The sequence below is a fragment of the Fukomys damarensis genome, unplaced genomic scaffold (genome assembly GCF_012274545.1).
Source record: "Fukomys damarensis isolate Sample0158 unplaced genomic scaffold, DMR_v1.0_HiC HiC_scaffold_15, whole genome shotgun sequence".
In the NCBI taxonomy this organism is placed as follows: domain Eukaryota; kingdom Metazoa; phylum Chordata; class Mammalia; order Rodentia; family Bathyergidae; genus Fukomys; species Fukomys damarensis.
This window is the reverse complement of record NW_022900927.1, coordinates 39,248,460-39,271,614: the sequence shown is the minus strand read 5'-3', so window position 1 is coordinate 39,271,614 and position 23,155 is coordinate 39,248,460. Positions and strand designations below refer to the sequence as shown.

General features: G+C 34.9%; 1 protein-coding gene and 1 long non-coding RNA gene across 10 annotated transcripts in view; one reads left to right on the top strand and one right to left on the bottom strand.

The window, feature by feature from the left end:
• LOC104873068 overlaps positions 1-1,045 on the bottom strand; it is a 3,990-nt gene extending 2,945 nt beyond the window's left edge. The window contains exon 1 of the long non-coding RNA XR_783353.2: positions 983-1,045. This is a non-coding gene — a long non-coding RNA (uncharacterized LOC104873068). The remainder of the gene's footprint in view (positions 1-982) is intronic.
• Caps2 (calcyphosine 2) overlaps positions 1-23,155 on the top strand; it is a 64,161-nt gene that overhangs the window by 16,676 nt on the left and 24,330 nt on the right. For 2 of the 9 annotated variants that reach the window (XM_010639577.2, XM_010639571.2), the window contains exons 1-10: positions 1,128-1,199; positions 1,314-1,458; positions 5,658-5,772; positions 6,116-6,165; positions 8,327-8,372; positions 8,455-8,580; positions 10,381-10,557; positions 12,050-12,175; positions 15,507-15,574; positions 21,640-21,759. In XM_010639577.2, coding sequence (XP_010637879.1) covers positions 5,692-5,772; positions 6,116-6,165; positions 8,327-8,372; positions 8,455-8,580; positions 10,381-10,557; positions 12,050-12,175; positions 15,507-15,574; positions 21,640-21,759 — 794 coding nt within the window. In that variant the 5' untranslated portion in view covers positions 1,128-1,199; positions 1,314-1,458; positions 5,658-5,691. The other 7 variants (XM_033763782.1, XM_010639573.2, XM_010639572.3 and 4 more) reach the window with 7 other exon arrangements.

Genomic DNA, 23,155 nt, shown 5'->3' with positions numbered 1-23,155 from the left:
TTTTTTTTTTTTTTTTTTTTGACCATTGTTTTAGGGCTTGGGGAGCTGTATTCAGAAACACTGGAATGATTTTGGCGCACTAAGTCTAAGTGCCAGGAGCAGAGAAGGACATGGTGCTTTCTTGATTATTTGGAATGGCTGAGATTAGGTGGGTACTTATTTTTTCACAGTTGAGGTTTAGGTTTTTGTTTCATTTTTACTTTTTTTCCTAGTTTACTTTTACTTTTCTTTCTATAGGTTAATGACTGGATGAATTTTATGAGGTGTAGGGAAGAAATGGAATGATTACATTATACTCATTGATTTCACTGTTTTTATATTTCCAAAATGTATTTTTATCCCTCAACTGCCTTTAGTCTCTAAATTTGAACAAATATTTTAAAGGAAACTAATTTTAAAGAGACACTGCATATTAGAAAAAAATAAAGATTATTTTGGGAAGAGAGCTGGATCAGACTTCATGATCTTACTTGAAAGGTACCCGGACGCTTGTAATTTAGGAAATTTACCGTATATTTTGTTGGAATAAAACAGTAGAAATAACTAAAACCTTCCTTTTCCCTTGTGCATGAAGAGTTGGTGTCCACGGACATTGCGTAGAATGCAAATGAAAAAATTTGGCAGAGTAAAGAATAAAACGGAGGTTTTCTAATTTCTAGGCCTGTGTCCTTTTCATTATATCAGCATTTTAAATTCTAACCTATTATACACAGACACACCTACATACACATGCACTTGTGTATGTAATACTCTATATGTAAGTATTCGCACATATAAAATGAGATACGAGTGTATGCTTAATATCTGTAGCTCTCCATATAATGTTATACTGCAGTCTTTTAAAAAATAATTGCAAGGCCTGGGGATTTAGCTGAATGGTTCACCTCCTGCCTTGCAAGTGCAAGGACCCGAGTTCGATCTCCGGTTTAAAACAAAACAAAACAAAAAAAACTGCAAGCTCAGCATATGCTTGAATTGTTACCTTACAAACATCAGTCTGGGCGGAGCGGACGGACAGTTACTCCGTAACATATGTTAAACAGCATTCAGTTAAATGAAGAATTACACAAGAGCTGTGGATCCACGCCGGGCTTTGGCCCTCTCCCAGTGCGAGAGGCGGCCCGGCTAAGTCCGCTCCGGATCTAGAGGCTCCAGACGTCCAGCCTCTGCGCACCCTGAGGCGACGGGTTTCATTCCGCGTGAGTTTGTCTGCAAGCCCAGCGGGGTTTCGGGGACTTGAGCCCTTCAGGAGGAGGAACTGGTGTGCAAGAAGAGAAGGGCAATACTGACGATCTATTTTATTTTTCTTAAAGGTGAGACCGGGCTTTCTGAGGCCGGCTGTGTGCCTGTTGCCAGGCAACCTGGGGACGCTGGCGGAGTCTCAGAGAAAGCTAGCTCCCTTCAGGCTTGTCTATTCTGAAGCTGTTCGAAGAAGGCTCCTTGGTAGAATCGCCCTAGGTTAGATCTTTTCCAATTCACCTACTTTGCATTTGGCTTTTACTGAGATTGTTAGGACAAGTCACATTGGTCTGGAAGAAAAGGAGAGGATGGAGAATTCCTTAGGGAGCCCTGCAAGGGCTCTGTAGTATAAGGAGGTTACTTTATTTGAAATTAGGAATGACCTTAGGTTCAGTTTCAGATAACTGGCTGTCTTATCACCTGATCCACCTTAGTCTTGGTCCCCGATCTCAACCAACTTCAGTACTAAATTGTACTAACAAAATCTCTATCCTTTCTCCATGTTTATGAGCTGGATTACACCAGTTTATTTTTGCTTTCCGTTAAGTTCAGACTTTGTGTAAGCAACTTAATAGCAATTAGTATTACTGACCGAGAGAAAAATGATGATAATTGGAGTTGGACATAATAATTATTTAAGCAGGACGGAAGAGGGAGGTGAGTTCAGTGCTTTAGGTAACACTAAAGATATCAGTCAATAATATTTATTATGTGCTAGCAGTAACATCTTAAAACTTGTAGCATTTTGAGTGGGAACACAGGCCATTCCAGAAATGTTCATCTGTCTTCTTGCTATATCCTATCCCCAGCATATCCTGAGTGAGTGGCTAATTAGTGTTTTAGGACAAAGACAACCATTGGCATCTATTCCAAAGATTGCTTCACAGCCGTATGTTTGAAATGTTGGTTCTTGGGTGGGCACGTTTAGGTTTCTGTTCTTTACTCTCTGCAGCTAATTCCCCTCGGCTGCTTGTATTATTTATATGAAGAAGAGGATAGTACTGGAAAGAGGTCTGAAACCCGTGTATGCTCTGCAGTGACTGACAGAGTTTAGCAAAGAAAATCACTTTCCTGGGTCTCACTTTGCTCACTTTGGAAATGAGAAGATTGGGCTCTTTTTCTTGGAAGCCCTGTCCGAATCTCAAGATTTTTCTAAGGAGGGTGTTGATGGCCTGACTCCGCTTCTGTAGATCCTACCATGTTCTTTGTATGATAGCATTGCCCTTAGGACACTCTTACTGTATGAACGAATCCCTTTGTACCATGTGACTGTGGATTAACTCATACTTGAACTCACTGGATTTACTTATTTAACAAATATCAAATTCCTGCTATTTTCTAGGTTTTCTACTAGTCCTGAATACAGGGTGAGCAAAGCCAGTAGTCCTTGCTGGTTAGAAGTTTGCCAAAGAGCACTGAAGAATAACTGCCATTCAGTGTGCGGACAGAATTTTGTTAACATTGTGATTGTGATAATTAGGTGTGCATAAGTGCAGCTGACCTAAGGATATGCTCAAGGTGTATACAGTGATTTGGTGATGTGTTAATTTATTGATTGACTAAATATTTATTAAGTGTTTTACAGCAAAGGGAAGAGATACCAGCTTTTGTGGTCTTGACAGTGCTACAGAAAGGAAAAGAGCTTATTGCAGAGAATGCTGACTGTCATGTCTGAGAAATACAGGAACTAGGAGGAAATGGATATTTGAGGGTTTAAACTGTGCTGTTTTTATTATCTGAATTTTAAGCATAGTGATTTAAAATGACCTACAGTGATTTGAAATAGCTATAAGAGTTACTCAGGTATAAAATTGAGAGGCTGGTGTGTGTGTACGTAGAAAATTATTTAGCTGATTGCTCAGCATCTCTATGTCAGTTTGGGTTTGTTAGTTGGCAATTATAGCAAATACAATTACTCTTGTGATGTAATTAAACAATTAACTGAATGTCTCTTCAAGTTAAACAAGCAAACAAACTAATAGCAACTGTGAAAAGTTTGTGAAAGATAACCCTGAAAAGAAAGCCATGCAGTACTGCACAAGTGCTATATTTTCAAATGTGATAATTTACGATATTTTCCGGTTAGTTGATAAATCTTCTGAATTTACTGTTAGAGGAGAATTTCAGGCTTAAGTCAAGGATATTCTTATATGGAGAGGGACTTAGGGTGAAGTGAAAGGAATCACATGGGTAAGTCAGGAAAGATCATGTTTAGATAAGATTTCATACAGTATGAAATAAAAATATGCCTTAATAATGATGCCACTATCTATTGAATGTTACCTTATTTTATCAGGATGAGAAAGGTGCTGATATTAAAATTTCTTTCTTTTCTTTTTTTGGTTTTTAGAGACAGGGTCTCACTATGTAGTTGAGACTTACCTGGAACTCACCATGTAGCCCAGGCTAGTCTCAAGCTCACGGTGATCCTCCTGCCTCAGCCTCCCAAGTGCTTGGATTACAGGCATGTGCCACCATGCCTGGCCTAAAATTTCATTTCACACATCAGAAATACTTGCTCAGAGAAAGTAGTTCCAAATTAAGCTTAACTTATAGAAAAGGAAAAAAACATTCAAGATTTTAATACGTCTAACTCAACCTGGAAATATGCCATGCTTTCTTTAAAAACAAGCAGAACAAAAATAATCTATTATAAAAATGAATCCAAGTCTAATGATAGAAAAAAGAAAGTATGCATAAATCTTTAAACAAAAGTTTATTCTTAGTAACATAAGGGTGAATCATAAAGTAAAATTACCAAATTTTGATGATCTATATATTTATCTGATTTTTATTTTGTACATATTTTCAAGTTAATTATTTTCAACATTCCTTTTTTTCTTTTTATTGAATTTATTGGCACATTCTAGGTATACAATATAGTTACATTAATTACTGGGATCTTGTACCTTTACATGACAGGTCTTGGGTCTCATTTTTTTCCCCTTGTCCCTGCCCTCCCTTCACCCCCTCTTTTCCTCCCCATTTGCAAACATTTTATTTCCATTTTTTCATTTTTCTCATATTTTTTTCTTTTCCCTTATTACCTTTCCCCTACCCTTCCTATTTTCCCTACACCTTTAGCCCTTTTCTTCCTATTTCACATTGTTAATTATCCCATTAGGATCTTGTGTACTATTACAGTTTTTCACACCAGAGAAACTATTTGGTATTTACACATGTGTGACTTATTTATTTCACTTATGAGTATATCCTCAATATGTATCCATTTTCCTATGAATGACTCTAATTTATCATTCTTTATGGCTGAGTAGTATTCCATTTTATAGAAAAACCACGCCTTCTTTATCCAGTTTCCAACTGATGGGCAAATGGGCTGTCTCCAAGTTTTAGCTATTATAAACTGTGCTGCTGTAAACATAGGTGCGCATATATCACCGTGATATGATTCTTTTAATTCTTTTGGAAAGATACCCCGCAGAGTGATGGCTGGGTCAAATGGAACCTCTAGGCCCAGCTCTTTGAGGTATCTCCATATTGATTTCCATAGTGCTCGCACCAGTCCGCACTCACACCAAAAATGGAGAAGGGTTCCTTTCTCCCCACAACCCCGCTAGCATTTGTTATTGGTTGATTTCTTGAAATCACCACATAACTACTATTCTTTTTCATTCTATTTTATTCCTTGTATTGGATGAAGGCTAATAGTGTTTGCTAAAAATATTTTGTCAGTGTACCTTGGCAAAACCAAAACTCATAAAGGAAATGAATACAAGCAAGTAAACAAACAAATAAATAAATGCTTATCTTATTGTGATAAAGAAGAGGGACATGCATTACTTTCTTACTCCTGCTGTAAAAATTTATCATAAATTTTGCTTAAAACAAGATAAATGTATCTGTGTACTGATAGGAGTCTGGAATGAGTCTTAAGGAGTTAAATCCTGGCTCCTAGAGGGGCTGATTCCTTCTGGAGGCTCCGGAAGAATCCACCTTTTGTCTGTTCTGCATTCTGCAAGCTGCTCATGACCTCTTTCTCCATCTTCTTAGCCACCTGGATAGCATCTTCATTTCTGTCGGACCTACACAATTCCATCTACATATTTTCTCTTCTCACTCTGACCTTCCTGCCTTTTACTTTTAAGGACAGAGGTGGTTACACGGAGTTCACCAAATAGTCAAAGACAGTCTCCCCATCTCAGGATTCTTAATCACATCTGAAAGTCCTTTTTGTCCTGAAAGGTACACATTTCCAGAGTCCAGGGTTTAAGATGTTGTTGTCTTTGGAAGCCCATGCAGACTACTGCAGAGCGTGAAGAATTTCCCTACAAAAAGTTGACTTTAGTGAAAGAAGTAAAAGTGATTAACTGTATTTCTTTCTATAAAGTATTATTGTGTAATTTTCAGTGTAGAGTGAGAATTATAATTTCACATTTATTTATTTTACCCTTTTAAAGCACAGTACACTGCATGATAAGTACATGAGCTTGAATGGATTTAGAGGTTAGAGGAGTGGCGGCTTTTCCTGGGAGCCAAACTCAACTGTTGTCTGGAAGAAAGAAGCCATTACACGTATGTAAGCTGTATAATTTTTCTTTCACATTAAATAATTTCTTGACTCCTTTCTTCATAATTTTATGACTGCTTATAATCACAAATATTTAGAATCACTGTTGCCTACATTTGAAAAATGGGACCAACAAAATTGAAGATCATTAATTGAAAATTTGTCACTGCCTGAGTTAGCTTTATTTTAAAATACGTTAAATACTGTCTCATGACAGGGGGGAGGGACTTTAGTATTTTTATAAAGGGTTACTGAGAAAAATTATAACGAAGTCTACTGAATTGATTCATTGCTTATCTTGTAAAGTATAACAGATACTGATTCTAATTATTTTATTTTTAAATAAAGCAAGGCTGGACTTCTGGGTCATGGGCAATCTCGAATCCCTGTCCACCTGTGTAAGTTATATTTCTTTGTATCATTGTATTGTATAATTGGCAAATATTTATGCTATTTTTTCAAGTTAAAAAATGAAGCAAAGCTATGCAATATAACCAGTTAGAATTTTGAACTATAGTAAAACCAACGTGCATACAGAAAACTTGGATATTACTAGGCCAAAATTAAGATAGTTCTTGTCATAGGATGGTAAGATTATGGGTGATAATATTTCATTTTCATTTTCTTGTTCTCACATTTTAATGAAAAAGGTAAAATATTTTTGTGTTTTATTAGTATCTATTTGTGGTACATAGTAATTACATTCATCTTGAGGAACTGATGCGTATACATATCATGCGTTGATTATTTTCACTCTCCCCTCTTCCTTATTTTTTTGAGACAGGGTCTCACTATGTAGTTGAGACTGACCTGAACTCACTATGGAGCCCAGGCTGGTCTCGAACTCGCGGCGATCCGCCTGCCTCAGCCTCCCCAGTGCTGGGATTACAGGCGTGCGCCATCACGCCCGACACGCTCCCCTCTTTTGCTCTCCCCTTCTCATCTCCATAAAGTTTACTGTTTCTGCCACCTCTCTTTTATTTTTCCCTTGAAATTATTTATATTTTGGGTTTCTTATGTTAGAGGAATCACGATATTTCCATGTCTGATGGATTTCCTTTAGAATTATCGTCTCAAGATCTATATAAAATATTTTTATATTAGAAAATTTATTTTTATTATGAATTTAAATTTTTAAATTTACTTTTTGACTTATTCATGGTGACATAAACACATATACTTAGGGAATATTTTATTATGATTTGATACATGTGTAGCTTATGTAACATGTAGATCAGTGTAAACATATTTATCTCCTCCCTAAGTGCATTTATGAAAGAATTCTATAAGATTTTTCTTTTTATAACTGGCATAGTAAAATTTAATTTAATAGTATATATGCATGTGCTTTATTCTTATCTTAAGAAATGTAATTTAGTCAATCTTATTAAAGTTTTATTCTTTGTTTAGAATGCATTTATGCTTTATATTTTACACTTTTGAAGACTTGAAAAATGTAATATACTTCAAGTATTTTAAAACTACAGGGCTTCTTGAGAAGTAGAAATTAAAAACAGTAATCTGCTAAGCTAAACCACAGGCAATGCCATTGTTTTAGAGATTGAAAATCAGCAAATATAAATAACTTTATATATGCCCTGCTAGACCTAAAGAAGAGTGATATGCTTAATTATTAGCTACAAGATATTGAGTATGTAACAAGGACAGTGTCAATTGTGTTTTGGTAAATGTTTAATAACTAGTGGTCTGAAAGTGTATACATTTATTATAAAATTTTGCTTGTTCATTATTAATAATTTTGAATGCGTTTTAAGATGACCAAAATTTTTACTACTATGAAGTATGTGTTGCAAGAAATTTACAAGTGATAGTAAAATTTATACAATTTTTTAAAAAGTCCATTGGACAGTTGGCACTCATAAAATGCTCGCTTTGTTTATTTCTGAACTTTCTTTGTAGGTGAATTATGGCTGCAGTAATGAACTAATGCAGTTCTAATATGAATGTTGGTCGACATTGTTATTTTGTGAAGTGACAAATGATTTCTCTGTGAATTCAGTAATTTTACATACTGAAATAATACTCCTTGGCATTTAGTGGTGCTTTCCACTACTTGAAACCTATAGACTCGATGCACTTTTAGTCTGCATTATTAACATTTTTCACTTGTTTTTAACTCTCAGAAATCAACAAAATAATAAAGTATTCACCATTTTCAGTGTAAATAATCCTAATATGATTTCAAATTATCTATGTAAAACTGGTAACCAGAGTTGGAAACAATACAGATATTATATAAATATTTTCTAAAACACAAGTAGCAAAGTGCAGTAAAATCATTGAGAAGGGATGAATTTGGGTGATTTATTATCTTTGTTCTTAACATAATTTATTTAATTATAAATTTGTATGATTTTATTTTCAATAATAGATATGTTAACAACCAGTTTGAAAAATTATTGAATATTTAACAAAATCCTATCACAAACCAGTAGGATGCAGCACACCACTGGCTTCAGTGTGGCTTATTGTATATGATTTACTATTATTAAAGTCTCACTGACAGAAACTCATGAGATGCATATATATTTCTTTTAGGGTCCCGCCACTTGATTTGAGAAGCCTCGTTGGCTCTGATGATGAGGTAATTTTTATTTAATATTTGGCATAATAAACTTTGTACTACACTATTACATGTACCTATGCTAAGTATCCATTTTTTTTAGGATGATTTTTCATATGGTTCTCTTAGTGCATTGCATACTCATTTCAACCCATCAAAGTCATCTTCTGCTCTTGATTGGGATTTGCCGTGTCAAATGTCATGTACTCAACATCACCTAAATGAACTGGTTAGTATATTGCTTTATCACTAACTTTCGAGATTATAGTATGCAATTAATTCAGGATTTCACTGTGTTCAGTCTATGTTTTGCCCAATTTAAATATTTTATATATGAAAATTTCAAATAATAGTGGTAAAGTAATTTTACTTTGATTTGCATTTCTTCAGATATAGGAATAGGTGTTGTTTAAAAATTTCTTTTACAATTGGTAAAATACAGGTTTATCATAATATGGAAATCGAGGAATTTTAAATGTATGGCAAAACCTCAGATCGAATTTTACAAGTTTTAGTTATAAACATTATTTCTTGGAAATGGACTCAGACTTCGTGATACTAGATAGAATGCTATGGAGTAGATACATAACTACACTTAATTCAGTGCATTTCTTTGGGACATGTATATATTCAAACGCGGATTCTCACTAGTATTATGCTGAGTAGGGCTTGATTTTCTGTCTGTAATCTTTGTCCTATATTTGATTGTATTCATGTTCTTTTCAGTTTCACATGAGAAAATTTCATAAATAATACATTATTTTCCCTTTGTGCTTTGCCTCATCCTTCTTGTCTGGGTTAAACTCATATATCCTCAACATTTTTCAGTGGTTAGATTGGCTTTGTATGCTCCTTTCGGGATGCCTATCCTTCTTTGGGTTAATATGTATGTACCTTGTATTTGTTTAGTAGTTAAGTTTCTCGTACCCAATGACCCCATTTACCGGCAACCCCTGCAGTTAGGTTCCAGTTTCCTGTCCAGTGTACAATGCAGGCCTGAGGGAAAAACAAAACAAAACAAAACTAAAAGACAGAACTAAGAGACAGAAATCGGGGTGCCTGGGTGACCAATGCTGGTAGAAATGACCAAGGTGCTGGCCAGTCCAAGCCACTGATTTTTATTGATAATCAATTGGGGTAGAGGCATACTGGATATGAGGGCACACAGTCATGTGGTTTCTATGGAAATTACTGTAAGCAAGCCTTGTAAAGGACAAGACAAAGAATTCTCAAATTAGGAATAAAATCGACAAAATATATGGTTGCAAGTAGAACATCGTCTTTCTAGTTAGAAAGTTTTAGTCGTGGGAACAGAATTTGAGTGTGAGTTACTCTGACCTTGGCGTGTAGGCGTCACCTGGACTCACTTCTATAAACAAGCCAGTTGTGAAGTTAACTCTTTAGAGCCTGCTTTGAGCATAATCAACATTACAGTCTCTTGCATCTATTATATCTCATTCCCATGGAAATAATAATAATATTATTATTAATATTAGGGAACTAAATAATACCAGAAAGTAGACTATTGTAATAGTTCACTTCATCTTAGCCAAAAGGCTGAGAAGTGATGACTATTGTAATATTTTAGAAGTGACAACAAATGTTTCTCAACATTAGTGATCTCCAATCCCTATGATTACTTTGGAAGAAATTATTGAAGTGGAGTTCTTCTGGGACAGGAAAACAAAAAAAGCCTACCTAAAGCTTTTAAGAAGAAAATAAAATTTATTTTTCTTCTCTTGAATTCTTTTGGAACAAGGATTGTCTTCAACTGCAAAATAAAAATACAGGATTACTGCTATTTAGGCCCAAGAGCCCAATCTGAGTAGTTCTGTCTGTTCTGATTGATCTATCATCCTGAACCAGATAAGGGTTTTAAATGTCACCTCTGTTTAAAACAGATTATAATGGCCTGTTTCTTAGGCATAAATACTAAAGTAAATGGTAAACCTGTTAATGTGAATAAGGAAAATTAATAATTATTTTTATTTCTTCTCATGGGCGGCATACTTTTTCTTTTTACCTGTAGGAACAAGACATAATACCTGAAGATTTGCCAGCACCAACAGGCAAATATAAGTTAAAATATGAACAATATAAAACTGAAATGAAAGAGGGATATAAACAGTACAGTCAGAAAAAGTCAGAAAAGACAAAATCAAATATCACACATCAACGGTCTCCAAGAAACAAGATAGATAAACAGGTAATGTATGAGGGCTTGTAAAATTTTAATGAGATTTAAGGCAAACAGTTTTTGTGTTATAGCATTCATTGCTATGGACCAGGGACTGCTTCAAGTATTTTATGTATATGAACTAGTCGATTCTTCACAACAAACCTAAAGGATTGTCATCACCATTTTCAGATTTGAAAACTCTGGTCATATGAACTAGTTCTCTATTAGCAGCTTTTCACTTGCCTGGAGAGTAGAAATAAGAATGCATCATATATTTTTTTTTGATGTAGTCATCATGAACTCTATTAGATTACAATCTAAGTTCTAAACTTGAAAAGGTAGAGCAAGCCTATGACCACGTGAGGCTTTGGGGGGACATCTAGACCCAAAGCATAACAGACGGGTTGATTGTGGTAATTATTACACAATATATATGTTAAGCAAATCATCACGTTATAAACCTTGAATATACACATCTTATATTTACCAATTAAATATTTTAAAATATGAAAATAATTACTCTATGCCTTTTGACTTGAATCATTAACCATTAGTTAGGGAAAGAGCATGTGAAAGTCTGCTTTTTTATTTGGTACCAGGGATTGTACTCAGGTCCTTGTGCTTGCAAGGCTGGCCACCAAACCGCTGAGCTAAATCCCCAGCTGAAAGTCTGCTTTGATGAGGTTAAATTTGATACTTTGGTGGAAAGCCACTGCTTAAGTTTTATAAAATATTAAAAGCAAGATGAAATAAAAATCCTTTTGAAAGTTTTTCAGCCTAAATATAATGCTTATACTTAAACATATCTATTAAATTAATTTGCTTAATTTACTTTATATAATGCTAAGCATCATTCGATTCCTTGCTTAGATAAATTTGTAGGAAAATAAGTGTGTTAGTGGGTTGTATGATTTAGCTTTCTCATTGCTGATTCACAATACTGAATGGCCACAAATTGAAGGAGGAAATATTTCATTTGTTCATGGTTTTGGTCCATATCCTCTGGCTCCAAGGCCAGAGTGGAAGATTGTGGCAGAACAAAGCTGATTAGTTCATGCTGGGCCAGGAAGCAGAGCAAGAGAAGAGTGCCAGAGTGCAAGGGGCCAGGGACTAGCTCTAGATCCCCAGGCCGTGCCTCCACGGCTAGGCAGATAAACCCAGACATGTCTTCCACCAACTCCTAGGGCAAATCTGAAAGCCAGACAATTTGAAACTCCACTCTAAGTGCCACATGGGTGAGTAGATACAATTGTACTCTTATGAACTGATTTCCCAACTGTAAATGCTTAACTATTATTCTCATTTTATCAATGAGTAAACTGAGGCACCGAGGGGTCATCTAGCCAGGAAGAGGAAAGCTGGATTCAAAGGTAGGCGATCTGAATACGAGAGCTTGTACTGTTTAATTCTTACACAAATCTTCACTGAGATATTCAGTGGTCACATAGTCCCTTATTTTGTTAAAAAACTACTGTTCTAAATATTTGTATGATGGGCTGTTTATTGCTTTCATCTGTAGTGTAGTACACAAAGTACAGAAGCCAGCGAGGATGACCTTACAACTCTGGACAGGAAAGCCCTATTACAGCACGGTTATGTGTCCAGCCCTCGTCATGCACAGCATAGTTCAAGGAAATCAGATGCAGTAAGTCATCAGTTTACTTATTTCAGAAGCCATTGAAATAATTTGCCTTTTAAGCTTTTATGACTTATAAGAGTATAATCGCAACAATTAAATTTGGACTGACGTAAATACTTTTTCATGGGCAAATTGAATATGTTTTAAAATGGTTAACTTGAGTTTGGTATATTCTCTGTGGAAAAATTGTCTTGAATCTTTGAGCATTTGTAGACATCGGACTTATAATATTCAAGTGAGTTTATTTGGCAGCATAGGCTTTCCTCAAAGAGAAGCCTGGCATTTATTTTTTTTGGTACTGGGGATTGAACTCAGGACCTTGCGCTTGCCAAGCAGGCAAGGTGCCACTGAGCTAAATATCTGGCCCTGGCATTTTTTAAATAAGCTACTAACACTACAGAAATTCTGGCCAGTTAAGAACAAAGTCAGCAATAAAGTTTTCTTAGGATCAATGAAGCAAAACTTTAGACTTTCAATATTATCTTTAAGTTACGTATTTTTCAAAATGAATTAGGTTGATGAGCATTGCTTACACTAGTCTGGAATACACAGATAAACATAAAATTTCTCTAGTGTCCCACAGTAAGGAGGCCAAGCTGCTTGAAGGTGGAGCCCACTGGCCTCTGGGAACTCAGGTGATTGATATCTTAGATATGCTTCCAAGGTGGATGAATACTATGGTCGTGGCTCATAAGCTACGAAAACTCTGATTTAGACAGCCTAAGTGATAAGAAAGCATTATGGAGTTACCTAGCTACATTATCATTAGCACTGAAGAGAAAATCAGTATATATTTTACTTGCTCACAGTCTTGCAGAGTTGTGTCCTCAACTGAAAGCAATGTGGCATTAAACTCTGGGTCAGGCTGACTGATTTTTTTCTGTGGTTATCCCAACTTGTAAATTTGCTACATTTCTTTGACCAAAGACCATATATATAGTTTTCTATACTCATCATTTTTCAGATATTTATGCACATAAAAATAAAGTGTGTTACCAGGGCTATCATAAACATAGCGAAGCTACTTTATGAGGCAAGATAGTATCCCAAATAAGGCTTATTTTGTTAGGTTCTGAATTTTTATTTTTATTTTTTTATTTTATTTTATTTTATTTTTTTCAGCTTTAATTGCGTTTATTGGTACATTTTAGGGATACAGTACAGTTGCATTCATTGTTGGGATCATGTACCTCTACATGGCAAGTCTTGATTCTCATTTTTTCCCCTTACCTCTGCCCTCCCTTCACCCCCTCCTCCCCTCGCCATCTACAAACACTTTATTTTCATCTTTTCATTCTCTCACATTTTTTTCTTTTCCCTTTTTACTCTTCCCCTACCCATCCCACCTTCCCTACACCTTTAGCTCCTTTCTTCCCATTTCTAAATGTCAGTAATCTTATTAGAATCTTATGCATTGTTGCAGATTATTCACACCAGGGAAACTATTCGGTATTTACACATGTGTGACTTATTTATTTCACTTAGGAGTATATCTTCAATATTTTTATTTGAAATGAATGTCACCATACTTAAGGTCCATTGGATATTGTTCTTAGTATAATGCAAAGCTCTCTTGGGTATTAACAGGTTTCTTCTCCTTACAATTACGTTTAGTGAGAAATTATGTAAATTCACCATAAGTTAAGTTTTACTTTGTTGCCACAGTAGTGCATTGATCTGTTTTATTTCCCCATGAAAATGTTTATATGAGTAAGCTTTTAAGGCAACGGAAATTAGTACTGATTTATTTTTAAAATGTGGGTAAAAACATCTTTAATTTTTAACTACTTAACTAAACACTAGAAGCAATGAGCCCGTGTTTCATATTTCTCTCCAGTTCTTTTGTCATTATTTAGTGTTGCCGAGTCCCTTGTATCAGTGTGACTTCTGCTTAGAATCTGCTTTAGGCTTAGGAAAATCTCTACATCATTGTGCCTGAGGGGATTCCAACCTTTCTTGCAAAGTCTAAACACTATAAATTTCATTATTCAAAATAGCTTTTTGAATGGCTCTACGATAATCATTAATTTTTCTTTTATTGCTTGCTTTTGGATTTTACATTTTGTTTTTGGCTGATGTCGATTGTTTCTGAACATAATTTTGATGATTTAGGTACTGTGCACTTTATAAATCATGTCTGGATATTGTAAAATATGCTTTTCTTTACCTAAAGGTTGCACAATTTTTCTTTTTAATTCCTATTTTAAGTGTATTACTGAACAAAAATTATGTGTCATTAGCTTATAATTTGTCATAATACAAAATGCAATTATGTATTAAATGATAGAAAACTCAATTCTGGGCTTATTTGGATGTCCAAATTATACATTCTAAATTTCTTATGGATAAAAACTGAATTCAGTTTTAGACTAAATTCATAATTTAATTTTAATTCAATTGTAGTCTAATAATTGTAGATGAGATTGTGCCCAACATTTGAAGGTTCTTAGGAATTTTTTGTTTTTATTTTTTGATTATGCCTTTATGCATTCTTATTTGTTTCATGCTGTTTTTTTTTTTTTATCAAAAAGGACTCTCTGAAATGTTGCAGAGTCTCAGTTTTGAGCAATTAACTTACTTGATTTTGTTTATTGAAAGGACCGATGAAGGTGACATAATTTACAGGCTCAGAATAGAACTTGCTTTGTTTTGGCTTTTAAATTTTTTAACCTCTGCCATTTGTCCCTCAAAAGAAATATGTTAGGGTTGGTAGTTGCATGATAATCTAATTGAGTTTGATAATTACAAATTTTCCCATTTAACATGAATAAAAAGTAGCAAAAATAGTTTGGGAAGATAAATGGGATGAATACATTTTAATCAAAGCAGTAATTGAGAAAAAATTGATCAGGTTTTGTTAATGAATTATATAAACAGACCAGTTTATGATTATTTAATGATGAGAGTTCTGTTTCAGATTTTTTACATAAGGTTAGATGATTTCAATTCCGTTTCAGCCTCTTCTGTGAATAGTTTTAGACAAAACTCTCTTTTTGTCAGTGTTTATTCTTCTTGCAGCAGGTAAAGGTGCATTTTGCATGGCATATATTGAGGAGGGGAGTAATAAAGGCAAGGACATGGTATCTCCTCTCCCTTTATTCTCATTCCATTGCATGTAAGGCAGCTTGTTGGAGATGTTTGATGATTTCTACTGAAATTTGAGTGCATGAAGATATGGTAATTTTAGATTAAATTGGAATTTAAATTTATTAATGATGGTTAGCAATCTGTATTTAAGAGGAAATTAGAAATATTTAATTCATGTTTTAGGCATTCTGTAGTCAAAGAATTGTTCCACTTTATGGACAATAAAGTTGTATTATTTTTATTTTCTCAGGAAACTGTGGCTGCAGAGAAGAAGAAACAGACTGTTGCAGAGCAAATGATGATAGATCACTTATCCAGGTCAGAGTTAGTAACTGGTAATAGTAATCCATCACAAAAATTTTCACTGTATTTCTTTTTCATCTATAACACTTACATGCCTGGTTAATTAATGCATGGCTAGGTCAGAGCTGAGTTTTCTCTGTTCACTGCAATCTTAAAGGTTTAATAGTTAGTGTTTTTTTGTTTTTGGTACCAAAGATGGAACTCGAGCCCTTGCGCTTGTGAGGCAGGCAGCAGAACCACTTAGCCAAATCCCTGGGCCCAAATAGTTAGTGTTTTCAGAGCACTTAGACTAATAGAAATACCTAACAATTCTATTCATTATATTTATTACTATTGTCTAAATAACTTAATAAGCATTTCTTTCATAGTAACTTAATGACTATTTGAAAACTATTGCACATCAGTTGAAAGATATTATTTCCTTCTTAAATTGCCGCAGTTACTCACTAATGGGATATATGCATCTTTTGTGCACCGTAGAATCTCTGAAATATTACAATCATTTAGGATCCTGTTATACATTAATTTCCATATATTTGCTCTTTATCACAGCAACTACAGAAAATTCAGCTTTGCAAAGACATTAATTCACTGAAAGAGAAAGGCATGATATCTGGGGGAAACTGTAAACTACTTTGAAATAGTAGTTTATATGGTGTTCCAAGAATGGAAGGTATTTCTTTGTTTCCCTTAGACAATAATATTCTTTACATCTTTTTTTTCTCTTTGAGTTTATTGGTACATTTTAGGTATACAGTACAGTTACATTCATTGTTGGGATCTTGTACCTCTACAAGACAGGTCTTGGTTCTCATTTTTTTGCCCTTGTCCCTGCCCTCCCTTCACCCCTCCTCCCCTTCCCCTTTACTCAGTGATGCCACCGCCTGCCTTGCAAGTGCAAGGTCCTGAGTTCCATGCCTGGTACCAAAAACAACAACAGCAACAACAATAAAAAGATGCAAAGGCAATTCAGAGAAAATAGGTAATCTTTATGAAAAATGTACCTGGACACACACCCTCCATTGGTATGTTCCATAGAGTCCATAGAAAAAAGTATGAATCTTTGATCCTTAACTCTTGCCATGTAAAGAATACTTAACTCAGAAGAGAGTAAAGAGGGAAAATGGGAAGGGTAGGGGAAAGGTAATAAAGGAAAAGAAAAAAATGAAAAAATGGAAATAAAGTGTTTGTAAATGGGGAGGGAAGGAGAGGGTGAAGGGAGGGAAAAAATGAGAACCAAAACCTGTCATGTAAAGGTCCAAGATTCCCTTAAAAACTCACTTTGTTCAGAATCATCTAAGGATTTCATTTTAACATTTTCCGATCTGACTGCATGACCAAATCTTTAATTATCCTCCATAGCAACTCCATACTTGAAATTATTTAGGCCTAAAGCAGTGATGCCTTTGATCCCTCTCTTTCTTTCAAATCCTATGTCTAGTTTGTCAAAAGACACTCTCAGTTCTATCATCAAATGAATTTATTCCTTCTCCTGCCACCATTCTTATTTTGACCATCACTTCCTGTCTCCTGGATTACCTCATCATTTATTTGCTATCTTGCCTCATAGTGTCTGCATTTGCCTCTTACTGGTTGATTCTCAATCCAGCAACTAGAGTCAACGTATTAAAAGGCAAGCTAAATCAAAGCAGCCAGTAGTTTACATTGAAATTTGGAAAATATGTAATACATAATGGTTATGTGTCACCACAAAACTTAGTAGCTAAAAAAGTACAATAATTTTCATATGTCTTTAATCTTTAGGTTAGCTATCCAGGTTAGACTTGATTTGATGGGTCTCACTTATTACTTACATTAGCTAACTACGTATGAGCAAAAGCAGTGAGCTCATTTCTGAGCTTAGGTCCTGTGTTGTCATTTGCTCTTTTGTGCTTCTCCTGTCTGAGAGAAGAACACTGCTTATCTAGCTCACTAGACTAAAGGAAAAGGTGTTTCTGCAAATGCAGCTGGGCTACTTGGGTGGCATCATCTTAGATCAGCAGATTTCCAAGCAAACCACACTGGCGGGAGTTAGTTCGAGTAAGATCAGCAGAGCCACCCAGTCATATAAAACTGACCAAGGAAAGTCAAATGGCTAAGCTCAAAGTCAAGAATTAAGAAAGTACATTGCATCTACAGCAAAGACATGGCAAGGATGTCAACAGGAGTGTTGAAAAGTTTGACCCAATAATACAGACTATTTAGAACCACTGTTGATCTGCTCACTGTTACTAGACTTTGGATCCCTCTCCTGCTTGGTCTCCTTGTGTACTCTGCTGCAGACATCTAACTTTCCCTTTGCCCTGGAACATATCAGATTCCATGCCTATCTTAGGAACTTTGCATTTATGTCCCCCTGAGATTGTGATGCTTTTTCCTCAGAAATTCATATTGCTATTTACTAACTACCTCATATTTTTGTTTAGAAGTCACCTGGTGAAGCCATCCTTAGTCACCATATAAGAGTTTATAACCCCTTACTCAAAACCTCATCTTAGTACTTAATCTTTCTTCAGTGGAAATTATCAGCATGTAATTTACATGATGTTATTCTTACTTATCATGTTAATTATCTGTCTTCCTCTTCCAAATGAGTGCTGCATGAGGGCAGGGCTCTTTGGAAGTTTTGTGCATTGTCATATTTCTGTTGCTTAGCACTGTAGCTGTACACTGAACACTGGTTAAATGGGAAAATGAATGAGTGATCTGGAAAATAGGACTTAGAGGAAACAGCTAAATTTTCCATTTAGTTGTATGACTAAATTATGCTTTAAGCCTCTATATTCCTTCTCTATGCCTTAATTTTAATTCACTCACTTATTCATATTTTAATTTTAATTCATATTTATTTTTAACATTGTATTACTTATTGAATGGAATTATTTTTAAAAATTAATTTTATTGGTACATTTCATGGATATAATATAATAACATTGACCACTGGAAATTTGTACCTCCTCATAATCAATCCTGGTTCCTATTTTTCCCCACTCCTCTGCCCTCCCCTCAACTCCTCCCTCCCTCCCTATCCACAAAGACACTGTCTACATTATTTTTCATTTTCTCACATTAATTCCACTCCCTTCCTTCCTTTCCCCCACCCCTCCTGTTTCCCCTTTCTCCTTGTCCCCCTCATCCCATTTCATGCTATCCACCATACCTTTTAGTCCTTATTTGCACTTTCAGTTTCTCACACCAAGAACCATTCAGTATTTATACGTGTGCATCCTTTTTATACCACCCAAGAGCGTCACCTCAGCATGCATCCATCTAGCTAAAAATGTCTCCAATTTCTCATTTTTATGGCTGAGTAGTATTCCATTTTGTTAAAAAGCACATTTTCTTTAGAAGAATCATAGCATAGTGATATATGTGCACCCATGTTCATAGCAGCACCATTTGTGGTGGCTGGAACTTGGAAGCAGCCAAGTGGCCCACCAAGGGGAGACTGGATAAAAAAATGTGGTTTTTTAAAATTCATATTTCAGTCCATATTTTAAGTTTATCATTTAACAGAAAGCATATAACAGCTCTCTCATTCTGGCTTATTTAGCTTAGCATGATGGTCTCAAGTTCATTCATTTTGACTCAAATGACAGGATTTTATTCTTTTCCGTGACTGAATAATATCCCATCGTGTATATGGTACATGTTGCTCATCCATTCGTCTGTTGTTGGGTTCTAGGGTATTTTAAGAACTCAGCTTTTGTAAATGATGTTTTTAATTTTTCAGGAACATACTCAGGAGTGGCATAGCTGGTATACTTCTATTTTAGTTTTTTTGAGGAACCTCCACACTTATTTCTGTAGTGATTTTCCTAGTTTACATCACTACAGGTAATGCAAGAAGTTTTCCTTTGCCCCACATTCTTACCAGGAATCTTTTTGTGTGTGTGTGTGTGTGTGTGTGTGTGTGTCTGTTCTTGATGATAAGTATTCTGACTAGGGTAAGATGAAATTTCAAAGGTGTTTTGATTTTAATTTCCCTAATGGTTAAACATGTTGATTTTTTCCATATATTTGTTGCACATTTGTACTTCTTTGAGAGGTGTTAGTTTATTTGTCCATTTCTTTGATTAGGTCATTTGTTTAATATTTAGTATTAAAACATTTAATTTGCAATTTGAGACACAAATAAATAAAATCTACAGGGTAAGGTAAAGAAGCCTAAAGCTTTTCCTGAATGTTCCAACAAGTGGATAAACAGTAAATTCATAAATTTCTTTTTGAATTCTTGTTTTACTTTTATAGTTTTTGAAGGTTCATGAGTCTGTTTTTAAAATGTATATTGAATTGGGGATTTAGCTTAGTGGTGTTGCCGCCTGCCTTGAAAGCACAAGGTCCCAAGTTCTATTCCTGGTACCAAAAAAAAGACCATTAAAATTCTTTTGTTTATTTTCTCTCTCAGTCATCAAATTCATTCAGACTTAGAATTTTTCCAGGAAAATAGAATAAAGCCAGAAAGGGAAAGTTTACAAAGGTGTATAGAAATTCCTATTCTTTTTTTGTTTTGTTTTTTGAGACAGGGTCTCATTATGTAGTTGAGACTGATCTGGAACTCACTATGTAGCCCACGCTGGTCTCAAACTCACAGAGATCCTCCTACCTCAGCCTCCTGAGTGGTGGGATTACAGGTGTGAGCCACCACACTCAGCTAGACATTTCTCTTTTAACAAATCATGATATCATACTGGATAGGAAGGGAATGGAGGATATAAGCTTAGCTACCTTTCCTACCATTAAAATATTACTACCAAAATGGCAGTCCACAATATGACTCCCATGTTCCTTTAGTATCCACCTTGAAGGCTTACTACAGATCTTTTCATCTAATGAGCTCAAAGATGATTAATTTTTTGGTTCTGCCAGTATTTCTCAAATATGTTCTCTCTACTACATCTATTTCTAATGCCTCCTTAGGATAGGCTCTGGCCATCTTTTTATAGCCTATTTATTTATTTTTTAAATAGCAAAAATTTATTGGCACATTTTAGGCACACATAATGATAACACACTCATTGTAGGTGATTTTAAATACTACCTGATAGGCTTTCATGCCTCAGTAAATGTATTCAGTAAAGTACTTAGTAAAAGTGGAATTGGGTGATTCAGGCTCAACTATTGGACAATTCACTAACACTTATTAGATGACAGATGGTCTTACAAACAATATATATGTGTGTATATACATATATATTATATATGTGTGTAATAGTATATATATGCTAATTTATTTAACCTTCACAATAATTATTTGAGAGAGGTACCATATTAATCCTTATAAATGAGAAAACTGTAGCCTAGAGAAGGCCACACAGCAAATTTCTGGAAGAGGCAAAGCAGTCTGATCTACCATGTGTACTCTCACTTCCCACACTGCAGTTCTTTGGGTGCTGTGCTGCCTGCTTCTGTGGCTTTGCTCATCCTGCCCCTGTGCTTGTGATACGCTTCTCCTTGAGTGCTAACGTCTACTCACCTCTTAAGCATCAGTGCAGCCAGGGAAGTAGCTCAGTGGTACAGTGCCTGCCTGGTAAGCACAAGGCCCGGAGTTTGATTCCGTGCACATCTCTGCTCTTCTTAGGTGCTTTTTATGAACACTTCTCTATATTTTTTCCTTTCAGAGCTTACGTAATCCTCTTCTATTGAATTTCTGAATTTCTGTCATGGCAATTATCACTTTATTTTCTTATTGTACTTTACCTGTGTTTCCCCCTACAGTGTCAGAGACCAGCATACTGTCTCCTTGTTTAAAGAATAGTAAAGACATGAAGCTCTTAGTTCCCTCACAATTTTTAATTTATTTTTAGATAATACTTATTAAAGACACTGAAAAATTCACTTTTTATGGCCAGTATTTTAATAATTAAATCTGTTCATTTAACAAAAACATTATTTTGACAACAGTATAAATTTTCATTTGGTATATGATCTTTTCACATTGATTAAAATGTATGAATAATAGAGAAATATATTTTCACATTAATTATCAGACTTGTATGAATAATAGAGAAATATATTTTCACATTAATTATCAGACTTCTAATTATCAGAATTTTCACATTAATTATTTTTCCTTATAGGGCTGTAATCAGTGATCCAGAACAAAATTTAAACATTGAGAAACAAGGAACTGCTCATACCCATCCAGATTCAAAGAGACCCCCTCTTCGACTTAGGAAAAGAACACTGCATGAAACAAAGTAAGAAGATTTTAATTATATAAAACAAGGATACACTGTGTTATAAATGTTTTGCTAAAATTTATTTCTGTAACGGAGAAGTTTTTGTGTTTGCTTTTGCTTTTTTATTATATAAAGAGCAATCTCACTTTTGGGATTAGAGGCAATATTTTACTCTAACCTTTCTGTCCTCTGGATTTTTTATTTATAATTTAGAGAGGAAAAGCCACAACCTTTGGGGATAATATATGTGAAAATGTATAATGCAGTAACTGAGATATTTTTATACAAGCAATATATGCTAGCTAAATTTCACGATATATTAAAATTAGTATTGCTTATAATTTTCTGTTTACTTTATAGCTTTTAACTTTATAGCTTATGTAACCTTTGAGCTGGTGTGGACTTTAACTCTCCTATGGTACTTAATTCCTCCATGAATGCACTGACAGTTGGCATCTGGCCTGAGCTTGAGAGAAAGAAAATCTTCCAGTACCTACGGTAGCTCTTTTCTATTTTCAGACTTCTGTAATTATATTTTATTTTCTTGTGGTTTTTTTTTGTTTGTTTGTCTTGGTTTCCTTTTTCTGGAAGCCTTTGCTTGGATATATTTAAATATTTGAAGGTATCATATATTAGTTTCCTATTGCTGCATCTACAAATTGCCACAAATTTAAGTGTTTTGAAACAACATAAGATTTTATTCTTGCAGTTGTTCTGGCCAGTGTTGGCAGGGCTGCATTCACTGTAGAATTTTCAGGGAAGAATCTATTTTCTTATTGTTTGCAGCTTCTACAGGTTTCTTTTAATTCTTGGCTCATAGTCCCATGTCCCATCTTCAAAGTTAACTATGATTGTTCAAGATTTCCTCACTTCTCATCCCTTTAACCCTTCTTCTGTAGATAGTCTTTCCCTGATTTCTGCTTATAAAGACAGGTGTGATTACATTTAACCTGCCTGGATAATCCTGGCAATCTTCTCATTTTAGTGTCTTCAACTTAGTCACACTGCTGTGGAGTCTCTTTTATCAAGTAAAGTTAGCATATTCACATGTTCCAAGCAATAGGGCATATATATCTATATCTATATATCTATCTTTTCATTAAATTTATTGGTACTTTTTTAGGTATACAATACAGTTGCATTCATCATTGGGATCTTGTACCTTTACATGATGTATCTTGGTTCTTAATTTTTCCCTATTCCTCTGCCCTACTTTCAACCCCTCTACCCTCCCCTATTTTCAAAGACTTTGTTTCCATTTTTTCCTTTTCTTATAATTTTTCTTTTTCCTTCTCCCCGCCACCCTTCTCACTTCCCCTACTCCTTTAGACCTTTTCTTCCTATTTCATAATATCAATCATACAATTTGAACCTTATTTATACTTTTCGTTTTTCACATCACAGAAACTATTCA